At 33.0% G+C, this 20,452-nt stretch overlaps 1 protein-coding gene across 8 annotated transcripts in view; it reads left to right on the top strand.

The window, feature by feature from the left end:
• Positions 1-2: 2 nt before the first annotated feature.
• Positions 3-20,452, top strand: part of LOC125682590 (uncharacterized) — a 43,803-nt gene continuing 23,353 nt past the window's right edge. For 4 of the 8 annotated variants that reach the window (XM_056155768.1, XM_056155767.1, XM_056155766.1 and 1 more), the window contains exons 1-28: positions 3-239; positions 394-594; positions 721-817; positions 1,380-1,518; positions 1,636-1,687; positions 1,958-2,042; positions 2,237-2,248; positions 2,704-2,926; positions 3,110-3,285; positions 3,662-3,803; positions 4,875-4,992; positions 5,260-5,333; positions 5,446-5,478; positions 5,601-5,678; positions 6,916-6,972; positions 7,069-7,151; positions 7,383-7,856; positions 8,095-8,277; positions 8,429-8,703; positions 11,100-11,248; positions 11,691-11,802; positions 13,674-13,758; positions 14,943-15,044; positions 15,866-15,920; positions 16,829-16,892; positions 19,411-19,563; positions 19,692-19,769; positions 20,226-20,393. In XM_056155768.1, coding sequence (XP_056011743.1) covers positions 401-594; positions 721-817; positions 1,380-1,518; positions 1,636-1,687; positions 1,958-2,042; positions 2,237-2,248; positions 2,704-2,926; positions 3,110-3,285; positions 3,662-3,803; positions 4,875-4,992; positions 5,260-5,333; positions 5,446-5,478; positions 5,601-5,678; positions 6,916-6,972; positions 7,069-7,151; positions 7,383-7,856; positions 8,095-8,277; positions 8,429-8,703; positions 11,100-11,248; positions 11,691-11,802; positions 13,674-13,758; positions 14,943-15,044; positions 15,866-15,920; positions 16,829-16,892; positions 19,411-19,563; positions 19,692-19,769; positions 20,226-20,393 — 3,461 coding nt within the window. In that variant the 5' untranslated portion in view covers positions 3-239; positions 394-400. The remainder of the gene's footprint in view (positions 240-393; positions 595-720; positions 818-1,379; positions 1,519-1,635; positions 1,688-1,957; positions 2,043-2,236; positions 2,249-2,703; positions 2,927-3,109; positions 3,286-3,661; positions 3,804-4,874; positions 4,993-5,259; positions 5,334-5,445; positions 5,479-5,600; positions 5,679-6,915; positions 6,973-7,068; positions 7,152-7,382; positions 7,857-8,094; positions 8,278-8,428; positions 8,704-11,099; positions 11,249-11,690; positions 11,803-13,673; positions 13,759-14,942; positions 15,045-15,865; positions 15,921-16,828; positions 16,893-19,410; positions 19,564-19,691; positions 19,770-20,225; positions 20,394-20,452) is intronic. The other 4 variants (XM_056155769.1, XM_056155765.1, XM_056155770.1 and 1 more) reach the window with 3 other exon arrangements.

Raw genomic sequence — 20,452 nt, 5'->3', positions numbered from 1 at the left:
TACAACCTGTTTAATAGCAGACGTGGAAAAAATTGAAGAAACGATGTAAAAAGTTGTTGAAACATTATCTTTGATATACACCGAATTATTCTCTATAGTATATAGTTTTGTTTATTACGTTGTACTCAGCCGTAATCCTCCTACATTTTTTTCCGACTTCATCTGCATCCTGTCGTCAACGAACATGTAAACAATATGGCGGTTATGAGGTGAAAGCTCAACGCACGTCCATAAATTTGGTAAGCATAAATCAAGACTTTTGCAATAGAAACAGCTTTTTAAAAACACGTATATTGGTCTATTTGGTTTATTATCCTTGATAAATCAGGCTTTGATAAAAACTCACTAAAGGGAAATCATATTTTTTAAAAACTACCAACTATATTGTTTCAGTTTCATCATGCCTGGAGGAGGAGAGTTACAGCCCACTAACAAAAATGGAACGAGTTCATTTAGATTTGGAACAAATAGGCAAGTGGAGCTCACACTGCGAAAAGAGCTGGATGACATGGCAAAAAAGTCTCTTGCGGAGATTTCAGTCAAACGAGAAGAAAGACTGAAAGCCCCTCAAACTGAAGAGTCAGTTACATCAAGGTATTTTTTTCAAAAGTAATTCAAAGATAAAAACAACATGATATGTTAAGAAACAAGAAAACAAAATATATGTAAATTTATTTCATGAGCAGGAATGAACGCTTTATAAATATAACTTTCATACAGGAGACTTCAGCCAGCTTTTGAGCCAGAAAGACGCAAAGAGAAAAGAAAGACAGAGCCTGTGTTTCATGATGAAATTCTTGCAAAGGAAGCCAAAAAAGTAACTTTTGATTTTCACTTTGACACACATTTATTGGAATAGCATGTACAGACTGAGTAAATGTACTGAAATGACCGTTATTCTTTTTATAAATATTGCATTATTATTTTCTTTTTTTCTTTCGGTTTTTTTTTTTTTTTTTTTTGGTTATTGTCCAATTTAATGATATTTTAAACTGATGTTTAATTTACAAGGTATGATAGCTAGAATGTAAATTTATATTTTTTTGTGGATTTACTTAAAGCTCAAATAGTTAAACTTAACAGAGCTCTGTATTCATGTAAACAAAAGAGAGAATTTACAGTTAAAATCAAGATTACATGTGTAACCAAATTTTCATGTAAAAAATAAAGACAATATTTAAATACATATTTTACGGAAATCAGATAAAATATAATTATGAATATTCTATAGTGTTATAAACAGAAAATTGTCTAAATGTAAGAAATATATTTGGTAATAAAAAATTGTGAGCATTCAGTTACTTTTGCCCATAGTCTGTAGCATAAAATAGATTAGAAATTAATTATGTTTTCTTTTTCTTTTTCTTTTGCTATTATAGGACCCACAGTTTATTTTAAAACCAGTAGTAGAACCACCATATAACCCTCTTGACAAATCTCAGAATGTGGACCACAGGATTGCAAGCGTACACTCAAGAAAACTGCCATTTTCCAAGGAGTCAACAATTACCCCGGATGGTATGTTCTTCAGCTTATTTTTAGGTTTTTTTTAAAAGCTTTCCATGAATAAGAGAACTGATTTTGTTGTCTTTTCAATTTTTATAAACATCACACCATGTACATTGTTTTTTCTAGACATGAAAAAACCCAAAGCTACATCAGTAGGAGTAGTACCATCAAGGTCTAGGTAAAAAATCAAACTTTACACAGTATTATTCTATAATTCACTGACACAATAAGATCTTATTGGAAGAACTGTATAGTGGGAAAATTCACTCAATTCACTCTCATTGTGAATGGGTGAATTCAAATTCAACACTAGGTAAATTGAAAATTACTCCCAATTACCAAAGAGTAAGGTTTAGAGCAAATTTTAAAATTGGACAGTATTGCTTTTCAATGGGTCTAGATGAAAATTTTAGGTATACTGTTTTATTTTCACATTAAAATTTTCCAGTGTCAATGTTCCTGGCTTAAAGGTGATAATGGAGGGAAGGCCAGCACTGACATCAGAGGACTTTGCCTTGGAGCAAATGATGCAGGTTCGTTTCTGTAGACTGATAAAGAATTTAAATGTTGTTGTTTTTTAATTTGACAATTTTGTTCATTTTTTCTTTTAGTTTATTATTAATTTATTACATTTTTTCAACAAGGTGATTTAAGGAATCTGGATTTCAGATTATATTTTAATAACTTTTCATTTTTTTTACTTTTGATTTTAATTCCATGTTAACAGGTTAACTCAGCGGTAAGCATGATGTGTATTTAGATATCATAATGAACCCATATTTTCAGTGCATATGTTTGAATTTGTTTGCTGATTAATGAATTCAACATAAAAACATCACAATTGTGAACAAAAATAGAAATCAACATCGTGCATGAATCATCATTTGCATTATTGGATAAGGAAATAAGCTGGCATCACATATGTGTTCTAATTTTCCATAATAATTTTTGTCACAAGATTAATGGTTGTTTAGAGATGAAAGATTAATCTGTGAAACCTTAACACACTAAGTCATAAGAAAATCATAATCCTTGATCTTCACAGGTGCTAACCAAATAAAAGCAAATTGTAACTGCTTGAACTTATATTTTGCCCAGAGTTGATGATTCATTAAACAAAACTTTGTTTTATTGTTAGTGGTATATCACATACTGTTTAGTCCTTATTCATATTTCAACCACTCTTACCATTAGGCCAATAAGATGCGAGCCTTTACTCCAATGACCCCAGACCAGGAAACCCCCGGGGAAACACCCCTTCAGACAGATAGGGAAGAGGATTTTGATGAGAATGAGGAGACTATGAAGAAACCAGCTATACTGATGTCAGAGGGGACTTTACAGAGAATATCTTTCAAAGAGAGACCCAAACCTGTACTTCCATTCTCCTCTCTTAAGAAGACTCGTAGGAGAGTTGGTAAGCAGTTATAATACCATCTATCTCAGATTCATGCACATGTCATGCTTACATAGACAATTTCAATTTTGTTATAAATCGTAAATGAAACCCAACTGTGAAACTGAACTTTTATAGTATAGTAAAAACAAAATTAGATTGTTAGTTTTTTAAATTTAAGCTTGCTTTTAAATTTGTTTCCAGTGGAAAGTGCTCTCAGTGTTGCAACCTCATTAAAAAGTGAAAACAACCTCCTGCCAGATGACAATGTTTACAGTCGCTATGATGATGTCATCGCAGGAATAGATGATGATCTGCAAACGGCTGTTAGTCAACAGGAACCAAAAGAGGAAGGAAGGAGGGTTTCCAGTGCTGTGTCAGTAAGTAACAAGTGTAGTTTACATTTCATAATGCTGTGTCAGTAAGTGACAAGTGTAGATTACATCATATAATGCTGTGTCAGTAGTTGTCATTGGTGTAGATGACATTACATAATGATGTGTCAGTAGTTGTCATTGGTGTAGATGACATTACATAATGCTGTGTCAGTAGTTGTCATTGGTGTGGTTTACATTTCATATTGCTGTGTCAGTAGGTGTCAAAATCTTTTTGAATTACTCATAGTGGTTTTATTTGTTGTATATTTAGAGCATAAATCGAACAGCAGACATGCCATATCAGTGTTTTCGATACATGTAATACTATGTATTTATAGGGATCTGGTTTGACAAATACATTGTTTATGATTTGTTATAGACTAAATCAACAAAAGATCTCCTGGAGGAGGCCAAAAAGATTGCAAAGCCAGGATCAGAGCCAATTTGGAAACTGCAGGGCAAGAGATCACCACGTAAAAAAGATACTAAGAAAGATAGCAAAAAGGACAAGAAAGCTCAAGGTAGACAAAAAGTACCATAGGTAATTACACGGTCAGTCACTGTTGTGAAAAGGAGAAATACTGGGTGTTAATAAAAACACAACCTTTTTTTTCACCTACTTTTCACACCTCCAGTGTCACATATGTGTCCATATCACATCAGTAGCTGGTGATGTAATGAATTTATCTTGCTGAAGACATTTTAAAAAATATAAAGCAAGACTTATGGTTCTGATTATCAATGTTATGAATAATTCAGTTATGTATTTAAAAAACATTTGTATGACTTAAGGAGACAGTTTTATTAACAGATTGATACAACAACCATCAATTTTATAAAATTGATAGATAGAATGAATAGTTTGTAGGAAGTTTTCATTGAACTGCATTGTGTATTTTGTCCACAATGTATGATGCCATTTATTATTATATGATCATTGTAATGCCCTATTTTATGAAATTGAAAATTAGTCTCCCATAGAGGAACCATTTGCAGCATCATGTGATGCTGAAAATAGATAAAATACAGAATAAAAGTCTGTCACGGACAAAAGCAAAAATACTTGTACCTGGTTATAGCAGTTTGATAAACTACATTGCAATGACAAATATTTGTAAGAAATTTCTTGCGTGTGTATAGGATTCGGTGTACATGTACAAAATGCAGTGCTCTCTTTGCATGGAAATGGAAAATTAAAGATTAAAATTTTGTTTCAAATACTGCAAAGGGCTTTAATTTCGCGGGACTAAAATTTTGCGATTTTTATCGTTCAGTATTTCACATTGGTTTAAATTTCGCAGATAAACCCCTTTGAATAGTCCATGTTTACCCCCAAATGCTTTAAACAGCACTTTGTGATGGTATTTTTGTTGTTGTTGTGATTATTGATAAAATCGCGAATATAGCAAAAATAAAACCCAAGCAAATATCTCCCCCTTTACAGTACTGATGTAAGAATATTTCAAAGTTTAACTTGGAGGACAATAGAGATTAATCAGTATCCATAGTAATGCATTGTACATAACCATTTTGAAAACAACATACTGAATTAATGCACCACAATTTGACTTATGTATGTCAAATTTTGACAGAAAAATTGAAAAGTAAAGAGAAAGAGGAAGAGACTGATGGGAAGCCCCGCCCACGCTCTGAGCGCTCAGTAGACGAGATTATTGCTTCACTGAGAGCTCAGAGTTCTGGAGCTCGTACGTAAGTATCACAGAATTCAGAGTAAATATTCTCTGCTGCCCATTATGATTCAATATTGATAGAATGAATTATGATATATTTATTGTTTCTATTGGTTGTTATATTAGTACATGTGTATGTGTATGTATCAATTGGAAAAAAAACCCAGTTTAATTATAACATTATTGTGGATTATACTATCAAGCTTAGGAATATCTCTTGGATGAAATTGTTTCTATGATATTTTATACGGCTTCATTGTTTTACTGTCATTTTCTCCCCAAATAGTCAGGTGTCTGATGCTGACAGAAAAATCCAGGAGATAATGGACCGAGTCATGTCCAGGACCAGTGCTGTACTCAGTAAGTGTCCTATTGTTTGGTTTCTGAGATTACTCAGTAGATCTGTGAGACTATCAGTACTTCAGTAGATTAAATATATTGTAATACTTATTGGTATTGTATCTGATTTCAGGCGATGGTAGTGAAGCTCTTGACTCTAAGAGAGGTAAGAGTTGTTCCCCTTCATATTGATCATGGAAAGAAACTGTTATTTGTTTATGTTCAAAGTTACATCAAGAAAAGAACTTCAGTTTCGTATTTAATTCTCCATGAATAACTGGTGCACAGATTCTGATATTGGCTCCGAGGCACGTAGTACACCACTCCCAGCAGATGGCGCTTCACCAAGCGGTGATGATGAGGATGGTAAACAAGTCTGGTGTGGATGACGTATCCTGCCCACTAATATATCTAACCAATTATAACCATGTATTTGTGTTTTACTATTAAAGCCAATTCATACAAACTTACATTCTAACAAGACCCAGAATATATGAAAATCCATGTAACATTGGTATATTCTTTATAAAATGACTGTATTACACCAACACATTAAACATTCATATTTCACCAGGTATGTATACATGTATGATATCAAAGATAGGGCACCACGTTTTTAAGACCCAACCAGTAAGGAAAAATGTCAACCATTCACCCCACCTACACCACCAACCAACCAGCCAACCAATAGCAACTCAACCGCTAACAGGAATTTGTTTTTAAAAAGTGGTGTCCCTTCTTCTGTAAAATTTTAAATGAAATGACTTGGTATTTGTTTATCAACATTTTGTTCCTACATGTAGTTAAAAAAAAGCAACAGTAGCTGAATGCGTTTGAAGACAAGCAGTTTTTCTACTATTTGTTTTCAGAATTAGCATTGTAAAATTTTATATAACTCCACCATAATGGAAAAACAACAAGGGTATACACAATCTGATCTGATAAATCACCAAACTAGTTATATACCAAGGGTTTTTCCTCTAGCAGCTTTATACCATGTGGGATTTTACATATCACCCTATGGACAAAATTTAAACTCCGTGAAATAGACCATGTATACAAGATATAAGTTCATCATATAAAAAAACATATACATATACCAACATCACCAAGCATGTATATAGTACGTGGTGTGTTTTGTAAATGTAGCCAACATTACAGCAAACTAGTAAATCTGCAATATTGGAGATTGATAAAACATTCATAGTTGTGTGAAATTTTATATTCCTTTTATCTGATCATTAAATTGGTGTTAATTATTCACATAGTTTTCATATTGACCTTCTCACCTTGTTAGATAAAGGTAATATAAAGTCACACTGCAGATATTCACTACATTCATGGTCTAACTGTTTTACACCATGATGTTGACTAATTAAGACTGATATTTTGCATATGAATTAATGTTTATTGAGTTTGTGACTTGGTTGAAAATGAAAGTAGTTTACTGGCATTGCAAGACATATTTAATTGTTTGCAGTGATTGCTTGTAATGTACATTCAGTGTGAATCTTGAATGGTAATACTGCTAAACATTTGTTTTTAGTTTCTAAGGAATTTGATAGTTTCATCGTTTAACTCATAATACTACTTCACTAAACAGATAAAAAAGAGATTGATGTGCCAGCTGACATTCCTGAGGATGAGGAGGTGGAGGAAGGTGAAGCTCAGAATTAGTCTGACTTATATCGATTTTATTGTTAAAGATATCCAAAATAAACAAGGAAATTAAATGAAATTTTGGGGATAATTTCAGGTCTACAAATTGAAGAGAAAAATGAAAAACTTCCAAGTGAGGACCTAACTTCAGAGGGCAAGACTGGAGACGAGGAGCCCCAGGTAAGTCTAAAAACAAATGGCTGACTGACTGACTATATATATGAGTGTGCATCCAGGAGGTGCAATGTATAACATTATGCTTTTACAATTTTTTTGATATTCTTATTTGTGCAGTACTAGTATACAAGAATATCATCTAGAAGAGTAATTTTGTATGTTATAGAAATATTGAATTTAATTTTACACATTTATGCAATAGAATCTACATGATAATTTTACTCCTTACTGTAGGCACCTGCTGTTATTGAACCTCAGTCCCTGCCAGCAGGGGTGCCCTCTCTCCAGCTGGTTGATGTTGGAGGAATTGAGGATGAGTCCTCATCTGAGGAGGGGGAGGAGGAGGAGGTAGTAGATATTAAGCAGGCCTGGGAGGACCTCATGGCACCTCCTGAGGTGACTTGTGAAGACATAATCAGTGTCCAGGGAAAGAATGTGGACTTGGTTGACAGACAGCCAATCCAAGGTCCAGTCACCAACAATGTCTCCGTGTTTTCTAATGCTGTGTCTTTCCTGTCAACCTGGAAACCCATCACTCCCTCCAAATATCAACTCCCAGAGATAGAAGTGGAAGAGAAGAAGCCAGCTAAACATGTCCATCATTTCTGTACTGTCAATAATGAATATCAGCTTCCTGAGGAATATAAAAATTTAGGACGAAAATATCATACTCCCAGCAAATTTGATTCAGCTCAACAAGCAGCTAGGGTTGGTAACAAAATCATGTTTACAGTTCCTAATAAACAACAAAATAGCTATGATTAGTTGACCCTGTTTGAAAAATCAGATGCATAAAATTTGCTTTTGTGAATTGAGGTGTGTTTTTTTTCAACTATTGGAAGTTATACTTTCTGAAGGTTATTTGATGCAGGTTTAATATTTTCCCTTTCACAAGAGACATCTAGGTTGTTGTACAATATTCTAATTTTGTTCACTTCTGTGATAGTACGTAGGAGGACCCCAGGTAACAGAACCTCAAGATGACACTGCTTCAGAGTACTCTGATTTCACAGCCGTGCAAGAAGCTGAGGAACAGAGACTGGCAATGGCGGCGAGGCGTGTCCTGGAGGAGACGGGAAAAGATACAGAGGAAACCTTAGAGGCATGGCAGCAGAAAGCAAATGAAGTGGTAAGAAACATGGAATTGGTATGGTATCTTTTCAAAGATAGAAACATGAATATAGTACATGTATTCAATTTTTTTGTAAGTAACTTGTTTTTTCTCCAACTACAGCAAAGCCTTTCTATGCATATATATATTATATTGTCTCTGTTTTTAGTTCAACACTGTTCCAGTGTCATTAGAAGGAACAAAAATGTCTGTAAAATTGGATGAATCTCGCCTGTATTGGACACCGGCTCCTCCTAAATTTGATGTACAGCCAGCACGGGTTAAAGATGTCTTATTTCCTGATTATCATCCAGCATCACTTGGATTGGATCTACAGGAAGAATCAGCTGCACGACAGCAGGAAGAGCTGGAAGAAAGCTCGGAGGAAGAGGAGGAGGTGGAGGTAGCTGATTCTGTAGAGGAGAGATACCAGGAATTATACAGGTAATAGTACATACAGGTAATAGTACATACAGGTAATAGTACAGACAGGTAATGGTACAGACAGGTAATGGTACAGACAGGTAATGGTACATACAGGTAATAGTACATACAGGTAATAGTACATACAGGTAATAGTACAGACAGGTAATGGTACATACAGGTAATAGTATATACATATAATTGTACAGACAGGTAATAGTACAGACAGGTAAATAGTACATACAGGTAATAGTACAGACAGGTAATGGTACAGACAGGTAATGGTACAGACAGGTAATGGTACAGACAGGTAATGGTACATACAGGTAATAGTACATACAGGTAATAGTACATACAGGTAATAGTACAGACAGGTAATAATACATATAATTGTACAGACAGGTAATAGTACAGACAGGTAAATAGTACATACAGGTAATAGTACAGACAGGTACATACAGGTAATAGTACAGACAGGTAATAGTACAGACAGGTAATAGTACAGACTGGTAATAGTACAGACAGGTAATGGTACATACAGGTAATAGTATATACATATAATTGTACAGACAGGTAATAGTACAGACTGGTAATAGTACAGACAGGTAATAGTACATACAGATAATAGTACATACAGATAATAGTACATACAGATAATAGTACGAACAGGTAATAGAATTTACAGTTAGTCAAATCTATATGCAATATACAGGTTATGTATTATGTAGGTAAGGGAATGTATAAGTTATGTAATGAATAAATAGGTAATGCAGTCATTATGATAAACTAGAGATACTTTTATTTGCATGTGAGAAATTTTCATGAAGTTCTTGAGAACCTTGTTGTTATGAATACTTCTTGCCACAAGTCAGTCCTTTAATGTCTTGTATTTGTTTAAGATTATCTCGGTCATGGAAATTAGTTGGCCATGAACCACTTTATCAGTGGTATTTCGTGAAATAAAGTCGTCATGAATAATAATTTGTTTACAGTAGATGTATTCTTTAATTGTATCTTAAAATTACTGGACCAATGTCCTCTGTATCATGCTCACTTTCAATTGTTCACCAAATGTGAATTTTTGGAAGGTTTTGAAATGAATGATTTTCATATTTTGTTTGAACCCCTATGGTATAATGATAAAGTAAATATTCAAAATAAATACATATTTTGCAAGCAATTATATGACAAGGGGTTTCATATAATATATGATTTATTAGATAAGCAAGGTAACTTTATCAGCTACCTGAGTATCACAAATGATTACACAATTCAGATTCCATTTACTACATATGAGGGATTGAAACAAGCTATTGTGCACTCATGGCCAAATATCAAACTACTTATTCATGATACAACTTTTCAACCATATCAACCTGAATTCATTAAAGTTCTATGCAAATACAAAAAAGGTTCTAGGAATATTTATGACTATTTGATATCAAAATCACAGCATCGACCTATTTGTGAAAACAAATGAGTTAATGATTTAAATTTGCAATTAGATTTAAATTGGAAACATGTATATACAAACATCAAATCTGTAACAAAAGATTCAGGACTGATATGGTTCAACTATAGAATCATTCATAGAATATTAGGTACTAACAAACTCCTACATATATCAAAAAATAAAAACTCTCCACTTTGTTCAATATGTGCACTAGAACCAGAAACAATTAAGCATATCTTTTTTTATTGTCCTTCTGTCTCTACACTATGGACAAAATTATCAGATTGGATTTTTCAAAAATCTGACAAAAGAATGGGATTTAGTGTACAAACTGTTATTTTTGGTTTTCCAGAAAAAGAACACATGGTTTTAAACTTTATAATCCTCTTAGTAAAGAGATACATATTCCAATATTCAAGAAAGAATATCAATATTGTTTTTGATGATGTTTTGAAATGTTTATATGATTACTACATTTTGGAGGAAAAACTTACAGAGCAAATATTTTACAAAAAGAAATGGTCTAAATGGAAATGTCTTTTCAATTAATGATAACAGCATTTCTTCTTTTTTTTCTTTTTTTTTTTTAACAATAAGTACTAGAATACACATGTAATTGTCTATATCGCTTTCTTTAATCTGTATGAGAGTGTGAGTAAAAGTTGTATATGTGTTTGTTGAAAATGATCAAAACAATAAAAAAAAAATGTGAAGTCCTTACTTTGTATATAGTTTAAACATTCATATGACCAAGATGAAAATTTCAGACAGAGACAGAATGACCAAAACCTACATGTATCTGCTGTCTAATCCTCTTGGGGGCATGTAAAATAAATGAAATTAGATATGAGGTATAAATCAATTGGAACATAAATAAAAGTGGTGTTTATTGATTCGTGTAGACATGTGTTTTCTAGCTACTCTGCTTCAGTACATGTAAATTCTAAACGCCTTCTCTTGCCAGACTTCTGAATTACAAAAGTACATCAATGGAGGATCTAACTGACTACGTGAAAGCAGCAAAGCAGAGAGAGGATGACATTAAGGATGGAAAGATTTTTCCATATGAAAAGCGGAAGCTAACAAAGGAAGAGCAGGAAAAACTTGAGAAAGGTAATTGGTTGATGAATTTAAAATCATAGAAAATCAGATATTCTATGGCCCCCTTTCAGTGTTCAAAATTAATGACTGTACATCAACCCAACAATGACAAGCATTCAGGAGGATCAGTAACCTGAAAGTCTAGTACAGTAAAACACACTTGTAGCGAAGTGCTGAGGACGAACAATTTAGATTCATTATAAATGTGATTTGTTATATCCAATTAATTCATAGCGGGAATGAAAATTATTTCGGTGTAAGCGTGAATTCATATAAGAATGTTTGCTGTAACTGTGTTACAAGGAGTGACCTTCTTTTCAGTGAAACAAATGCCCCATTTAGTAAGATATGCATGTGGGACTTAATCCTAGAGAATTTTTTTTACTTGCAACATATTTATAAAAGAATTGAAATCTATTTATCTTTCACTGACCTCTGATGCCCTTATTGATAGTCAATCCTCCTCCTCTCCCTGTTGATACTGAACCCAGAGAACCAACGCCTGTTGTTACCAAGACAACGGAAATGACAGACAGTGAGATATTTCCTGTGTTTGTTCCACTCAGGTAAGTTAAAGTCAATAGATCCTGTAAAGATCCGAGTCTCACTACGAGATATGTATAATAATGTACAGTCTATAGATACTGTAAAGATCCGAGTCTCACTACGAGATATGTGTAATAATGTACAGTCAACAGATGCTGTAAAGATCCGAGTCTTACTACGAGATATGTGTAATAATGTACAGTCAATAGATACTGTAAAGATCCGAGTCTCACTACGAGATATGTGTAATAATGTACAGTCAATAGATAATGTAAAGATCCGAGTCTCACTACGAGATATGTGTAATAATGTACAGTCAATAGATACTGTAAAGATCCGAGTCTCACTACGAGATATGTATAATAATGTACAGTCTATAGATACTGTAAAGATCCGAGTCTCACTACGAGATATGTGTAATAATGTACAGTCAATAGATACTGTAAAGATCCGAGTCTCACTACGAGATATGTGTAATAATGTACAGTCAATAGATACTGTAAAGATCCGAGTCTCACTACGAGATATGTGTAATAATGTACAGTCTATAGATACTGTAAAGATCCGAGTCTCACTACGAGATATGTGTAATAATGTACAGTCAATAGATAATGTAAAGATCCAAGTCTCACTACGAGATATATGTAATAATGTACAGTCAATAGATACTGTAAAGATCCGAGTCTCACTACGAGATATGTGTAATAATGTACAGTCAATAGATACTGTAAAGATCCGAGTCTCACTACGAGATATGTATAATAATGTACAGTCTATAGATACTGTAAAGACCCGAGTTCCACTATGAGATATGTGTAATAATGTACAGTCAATAGATACTGTAAAGACCCGAGTCTCACTACGAGATATATGTAATAATGTACAGTCAATAGATACTGTAAAGATCCGAGTCTCACTACGAGATATGTGTAATAATGTACAGTCAATAGATACTGTAAAGATCCGAGTCTCACTACGAGATATGTATAATAATGTACAGTCTATAGATACTGTAAAGACCCGAGTTCCACTATGAGATATGTGTAATAATGTACAGTCAATAGATACTGTAAAGACCCGAGTTCCACTATGAGATATGTGTAATAATGTACAGTCAATAGATGCTGTAAAGATCCGAGTCCCACTACCAGATATGTGTAATAATGTACAGTCGATAGATACTGTAAAGATCCGAGTCTCACTACGAGATATGTATAATAATGTACAGTAGTATGTGACTGGAAATTGCAGACAGAATTAGAAAAGTCAACTCATCAATCTAGATGCTGTTCATTTTTTATATTTATGCATTATGGGAACATGCATTGGTGGCCTTTCATTGTTAAAGCTAAACAAAGATCATTTTGTCATAGAATTTCACAATTTTCCATGAATTTCATGTCAGCAGAAATGACCAGTTGCACAACAAATCAGGGTAAATCATGAGACTCTATGATAAATTGAACAAATTGTCATGAGTTGTCCCATATCTGTTACCAGCAAGCCACTGCCCAAGAATGGTCAGCTGGGGGTCCTGTGAGCATGATCTTGTGGCATCTTAGCATCAACCATGACTCTCTATATTGTGTGCTTGCATAAATAAGCACAATATTTACTGCACCAAAATGTAAATAATGTATTATTTGTCATCAAAGAAGAAATAATTTCTCTGGTGTGAGATTTTGTCAGACCAGGGCCACATTATATAAGATGTATTAGCTTGTGACAGATCAATCATTTGTTGTGACCTTTAACCTATTAAAATTGGGAAATTTAAGTGAACTTGAGCTGCATTGGTTAAATTCCTAGAAAAAAGAATGGATTTATAAATACATAAATGTATGTATCAATTCTATAGCATTTCCCCCCTAAAATCTGATTTTATTTACAGGAGAAGCACCTCTGATTTGGGGCTGACCAGGATGCTGGATGATACTTTACTAGTTCCTCAGGACTATAACTCAGCCATGGATGAGGTAACTAGTCACACATAAAGCACTGAATCTTAGGAGTTTTAGGAAAGATATCTTTAGTGTATTAACAATAGCTTTCAAATTCAAATAAAAGAGTGAAGTTAATAGTTCCATGTGCATGTGTACACCAAACTTCCACTTCATTTTAAGAACTATATTTAAACAATTTCATTTGAATGACACAAAGCATCTTTATAGAGCTTCAATTTTGTTTGAAACTATGATGTACATTCTATCAAATGAGAAAATACATTTATTATATAGTAAATTAAAAATTATATGAAATTTATTTCAAAGGAATATGAGGGTATGATTTATGAAATTGACATGCACAATTGTTTGATGTAGATTCCTTATTGTTCAACCCACAGGCCCTCTAAATGTGTGGCTACCCTTTGTATGTATAGTAGAGATGAGCTTACAACTCTTATTACAGGGTTCCCAATATCAGAGATTTTAAAAGAAATAATCAAATAAAGACATTTTTACTGCATTCTGTCAGGGCCTGTGGTAGCCTGTGGTTCAGCCACATTAGGTGTACAGAGTTTTTGGAGGAATATACTGTCATCTGACTTTCATTAACAAGTACTTTCACTCGTGAATTAACAATGAAAAAAGCATTCACTACCAGTAATTTTGAGAAGAGACACATATGGTGAAAACTTTGTTTACAGTAAATGAAATACCTTTAAAAATCTTGCTTTCAAGTGCAAGAATTTGATACTGAAGCATCCTTGTAAGATCTGTATAGATTTAAAAGGTCAATCATCAGAGAAGCATCCTGTATGTGTTTTATTTTATTTTAGTTGAAACATGAAATTTGATTGGGTTTTTTTTAAATAGAAAATTGTTTTACTTTTTAATAAAATGTTTCGTTTGTTAAAGCCTTGTGATGTCAGAATAATGCATGATTTTGCAGGTTTAAGTATGTGCAGTAAACATGATTTAAATATGAAATATTGGTTAAAGATTTGAATCATACAGAATGAAGTTAATAGCTAGATCATGCTATAGGGGTCATAAAATGGTTTGCTATGAACTTCATTCTATAAATAAGCCATGAACTCAGGAGTTCATTATATTTACACAACAAGGAACCAAAGTTTATGAGATTTTCCCCCCAGTATGAATAATGTGGCTCAGGTGAGCAGTTTGGCTTATGGGCATCTTGTATTTACATTTTATAGATTTCCATTCAAAAATCCAACGTGCGACAAATGAAACTGAACAAGAAATTACTGGAAGCAAAAGAAAAAGAAGAAGCTCAGAGACTACAATGGCAGATAGAGGTAAGATCAAATTTCATTTAATGAAGGATGACACAGTTCTACAATAGAGATTTTACTCAAACTTTGATAAATGATAAAACGACCTTTGATAATTTATATATGAAAAAACCAGAGGGTTTTTCTAAGCTCATTGGATCATATTATAGTACATGTACATATTGCAGTGTGTCAACATTTAATGATTTATATATGAAAAAACCAGAAGGTTTTTCTATGCTCATCGGATCATATTATATTTACATTAAAGCTTCCAGACATAGTGCAGATTCAAGTTAGGTTGGGGTTATAATAAGGGATCAAAGTTTTACATAGAAATATGTAGGGAAAATCTTTAAAAATCTTCTTCTCAAGGACCATTGGGCCAAAGAAGTTGACATTTACATGAAAGCTTTCTGACATAATGTAGATTCAAGTTTGTAAAAATCATGACCTCCAGGGGTAGGTTGGGGCCACAATAGGGACTAAGGTTATACATGCAAATATTTATGGAAAGTCTTCAGATATGGGCCAAGGTGACTAAGGTGAGCAATGTGGCCCATGAGCCTCTTGTTACAGTTGGACAAGTTCAAAGTAACATTAAATCATCTGTCAAAATTTTAAAACGAATACCGGATGATTATTAATATTAATGTAAAATCTAAATCAAATATAAGTTGAAGTTAAAACAGGAGCTTGATATTTTATAGTTGCAGAACTGTAGTTCTCTGAGGATAAATTGGGACAGATCAGTGATCTGTCCCAATATTTTCTCAGAGAGCTACAGTTCTGCAGCTAGGTATTTTACTTTAAAATGTATTCATGACAGAAAATTTTCAATTTAGCAAGAGAAAATGGCTGCAGAGAGAGTCGAGACATTCCAAGAGCCAAACAAGAAAGGTTAATTGTCTTATTTTCTATGTTTTTAAAATGTCAGATTTTGATTGACTACTTTTCAATAGCTATAGGTAGATAAACATAACCTCCAGTTAAAGGCTATGTTATAAATTACTATGTAATATGTTACTTCAGCATAAGAACACAGTGATGTGTGTAAATCTACAGTGTCACCTCAGTATATCATCACCTGTTATATCACCACCCCCTCACACTTCCATCTAAATCTACAGTGTCACCTCAGTATATCACCACCTGTTATATCACCACCCCCTCACACTGCCATCTAAATCTACAGTGTCACCTCAGTATATCATCACCTGTTATATCACCACCCCCTCACACCGCCATCTAAATGTACAGTGTCACCTCAGTATATCACCACCCATTATATCACACACACACACCCTCACACCGCCATCTAAATGAATAGAACAGATTCCATACATGCTTAAAAATCCTAATATAATGCGTTAACTAGCATATCACCATTTTTTTCAGGTACAAAACATCAAATAACCTTTATTACCCCCCCCCCTCTTCCCAATAACAATGTCAACAACCAGGGATCCGAAGCCACAATTATACAGACATGTAATTGGTCTGTCCGGTGAATCATAACGAATTTAAATTTGACTCATGTCATGAAAACATGTAGTTAATCGCAATACTGGACGATTTCAGAGACAATTTTTAAATGAAAATATTCAAGCTTTTATTGCAATTAACTATACTTACCTGTTTTCATGACATGTGCTAAATTAAGATTTGGACTACAACACTGTGCTCTGTACTTCATTGTTCTGGTACTTTTGACTATGACACCTTGTACTTTATTTTGTTATCCATGTCATCTGTGCTTTTGACCATGTTTAAACACTTGATTCATTTTGCCTGACTATGGGTTGTAGATGAGCCTACACCAGCAGAGCTTGCACTTCAGGCAGGGAGGGCATATGTCATCCTTCCAAAAAAGTAAGAAATGTTCAGTAACATGTTATAGCGTATTATATTTTCAACTTACTATAAACAGTTTTATTGAATGTTTTTGTTTAATTGTTCGTATTGTTTAGAGATCTTTTATTCTGGAGTTTACTTCAGTGCTTACACACACAGTTATACTGTACATAATGAAATTCAATGGGATTTTTCTTTTTGACTTCAAGTACAAAATGAGCATCTTGTGTTTTCGACCTGATTTAAAACCATAATGAGATGACAACCTAATCTGGAATATATTTAGGATTTAATGTATAGTGAGTAGCAATATAAAAAAGCAACTGATGAAATATTAGTTCTGTTTTCATTGCAGTTTACAATATTTTGTTTACTACAGTATATAATTATAAGGCTTAAATAGTCCAGTGATAAAAACATGTCAGAACACAGTGAGCCTGTCATCAATGCATGATATCACTGTACATTTCATTGAAACACTTATTTTTCAGAAACAGGTTTTGAAATCATATTTGGTTCAATTCTTATGAAATGATTTCTATCAAGTGCAGAAATGTTAGATGTTTCTTTTCATAGTTTTGAAATTATTTTCCAGTATTAAGATTTCTTTTTCCTAAATGTACAAATGATATGTAGAATTTCAAATCTCATAAATTACATTGTTGTTTGAAACAATAAATAATCCATTAGAAAATTTTATGAAAAACGATTATAAGGAAACTTTGACATTTCCATGTTTCGTAACTCTTCCAGACATGGAAGACTTTTCCATGATTTCAGAATAAGTTTTTGATCAAAATGTCTTTTAATAAATTCAAATAGATAATGAGGGCGAAAAAAATGACAGACCTGTGGTTACATATTGTATGTAAAATACATATCAAAATTTGTAAGGACCATATCATTGCGATTATCTTAAAATTACACTTAATTTGAGCTACTCATATGTAATGTAAAATACAGATGTTAGTTTCAGTAGTAACAACTACTTTAATCAAAACTATATGCCATTTATTACTTGTATTTAATACATGTAAGTTAAAATTATTTCATACATTGCAAGAGAAGAAAGTCTGAAGAATAGTTAAAACTATGGGGTAAAAAAATATGAGACCATGCAAACAGAACGTGATTCTAAATTTTTGCAGCTTTCTTTTGAAAATATTTTTATTATACTTAAATTTTGTTTGAGTATCTATAGTGTAGAAGTCGAATTGACATCATGACAGTGCATACACTTGACACAAAAAGAATTGAATTACTATACTTATACTGTCATTCGAGTTTGCAAATCAAATCATTGGTTTATCTAGATTTATGCATGATAGAAACATAAATTATGTTGGTGTCTTTTCAGTTAGTTGTTGTAACAAATCAAAGAATTTCAAAAGTCTATATATTTTATAAGTTAAGTATGAATAATCAATGTTTCAAAGTATTGAATCCAAGGGTAATAACTCTGTTTTCATTGATTTCTTTATCTAATCCATTCCCTTTATTTTTCACAGACTTTTTGTATATTTTTGTTAAGAAACAGTTTCATGAAATTGCTATGAATACTATCATATTGTTTTTGTGAAATTTGATAATACAGTTTTCTGACGTTGATACATGTATAAAAATAATTCTGTTTATGCACGTTTTGCATCTTGAAAAGTGCGATTATCTATATATTTTATTTGATAATGCATTAATTTTAATTCTAGTAAATGGAAATTAAAACACTTTCTATACTTTTATCAGATAGTAATGTGATTATGAATTTACCTTATGGTGTGAAAAATGATAAGAAAACACAAGATGGTCAAAAACAGGATACAAGATAATACCATAATTTGCTTATGTTAAATATTTTAAATTGATGAACCTTGTAGAAAACCTCGAGTGTAAGTATATGTATGCAGAATTTCAGGTTGGGTCACATGACTTTCATTGGGACATGTTCGCTAATGTTTCATGCTCACTTATTAACATAAAAGATAAAGATATACTCTTATGTGGTGGAGGAAGAATCTAAACAAACAAAAACTTGAAAAACGGAACTAACTTTTCAGATACATCACTTTTTACACTACTTTATTTTGTTTAAGTACATATATATGTACTAGTAATTCATGGATGTCGTGAAAACACATTTCACTTATTATTTTTTTTTTTTTAAATTGGATAAAATGAGTCAATTTGTTGTCAGATTGAACTAAAAATTGCTCACTTTTTTCCTTGACAAGAGTTTTGTTGTTATTGTGCACTTGATGTGAAATGATTTGGAAAGTTATTTTTGCTTATCAAGCTGTTCTATTGGTTAGACTGCAACTGAGGTGAGAGAAAAAATGGCCAGCAAGTTTCTGCGATTTTTGCGTGGCAATGTTATCACTTTTATAGTCATTATTTTTAAGATTCCATTATATGACAATACAAAATTATCATTCTTGGGAACTAGTTTTTAAATGTCTGTGATTGAAAAGAGTGTGTGTGTATTTTGATAGATATTTTTTGTTCATCAAATATGTTGTAATTATTCTATTTTGACATCTAGGAACAAAAAGAAATCCAAGAGAAAAGGCCCAATCAGCATGGAGAGACTGGACCAGATAGAGAAGTTTCTCCGAGCTCCTTCCAAACAAATCAACCGGTCCAATTCTATGGTCAAAACGGCACCTCCCTTAGAAAGAGAATTACGGGTGCCCTCGTAAGTGATTCTATCAGAATTCCTTTGTTATAGAAGCTGATAAGTGTATTTTTCTGTTGCACTCATGTTCAGATTAATGACTTTAACAAATGTGATGGTGCTTTCATTTACTGGGTGTTTGTTTTCAGGAAAGTGAGGTTGGGGTCACGTCTCAGCTTGCCAAACCTCCTTGATTTTGGAACATTTGCAAAGAACAAGAAAATGCCGTAAGTTTGTCTAAGCTCTGGATTCATAACCAGGGGACCATTTTACAAAAGGTCTTATGCCTGAGACAAGTATTCTGATTTTTCTAACATATCTTTATTTCCTTGAAGAATTTTTGAAAATACAGTTTTATGTACTTATCATGTGCTCTTCTTTAGATATGCCATGAATTTACAATCTAAAAAAGTGCAGTAAATGAATTGTAAAAAGTACTTTTGGTCTTAAGTCATAAGACCTTTTGTAAAATGGGTCCCAGCATGGAAGATATACTCTTATGCCAATGCAGAAACAGTTGTTTTGGAAAAATAGATATTTCAATGAACTAATATTCACATGTAATCAAACAAAATATTTTGTTTGTAAGAATCAATCAAAGCAAGTGATAGTTTGTTTCCTGTATTATGACTGTATAGCATGTGAATCTTGTTGAATACCTCTTTGTTTTGTTGGTTGAGCAGCAAGGAATGTGACCAGCGTGAGTGGGTGCGTGATATCTGGAATGTGTGGTTTGACCAGGTGTTCCCGCCCACCCCCTCCGAGTCTGAGGAGGAGGAAGAGGAAATTGAGTACGCACAGGATGAGACCGTGTCACCCACACGAGAGGAGAAGGAGAAGGAAAAGAAAAGGTATGTCATTATAAAACACCAGTCAAAATGCTATTTGTTTGGAAACATTTGAGACAGTT

Source organism: Ostrea edulis, chromosome 2, assembly GCF_947568905.1.
Source record: "Ostrea edulis chromosome 2, xbOstEdul1.1, whole genome shotgun sequence".
Lineage (NCBI taxonomy): Eukaryota > Metazoa > Mollusca > Bivalvia > Ostreida > Ostreidae > Ostrea > Ostrea edulis.
Note: the sequence above shows the minus strand (reverse complement) of the source record. Positions and strands in the feature narration are given on the sequence as shown.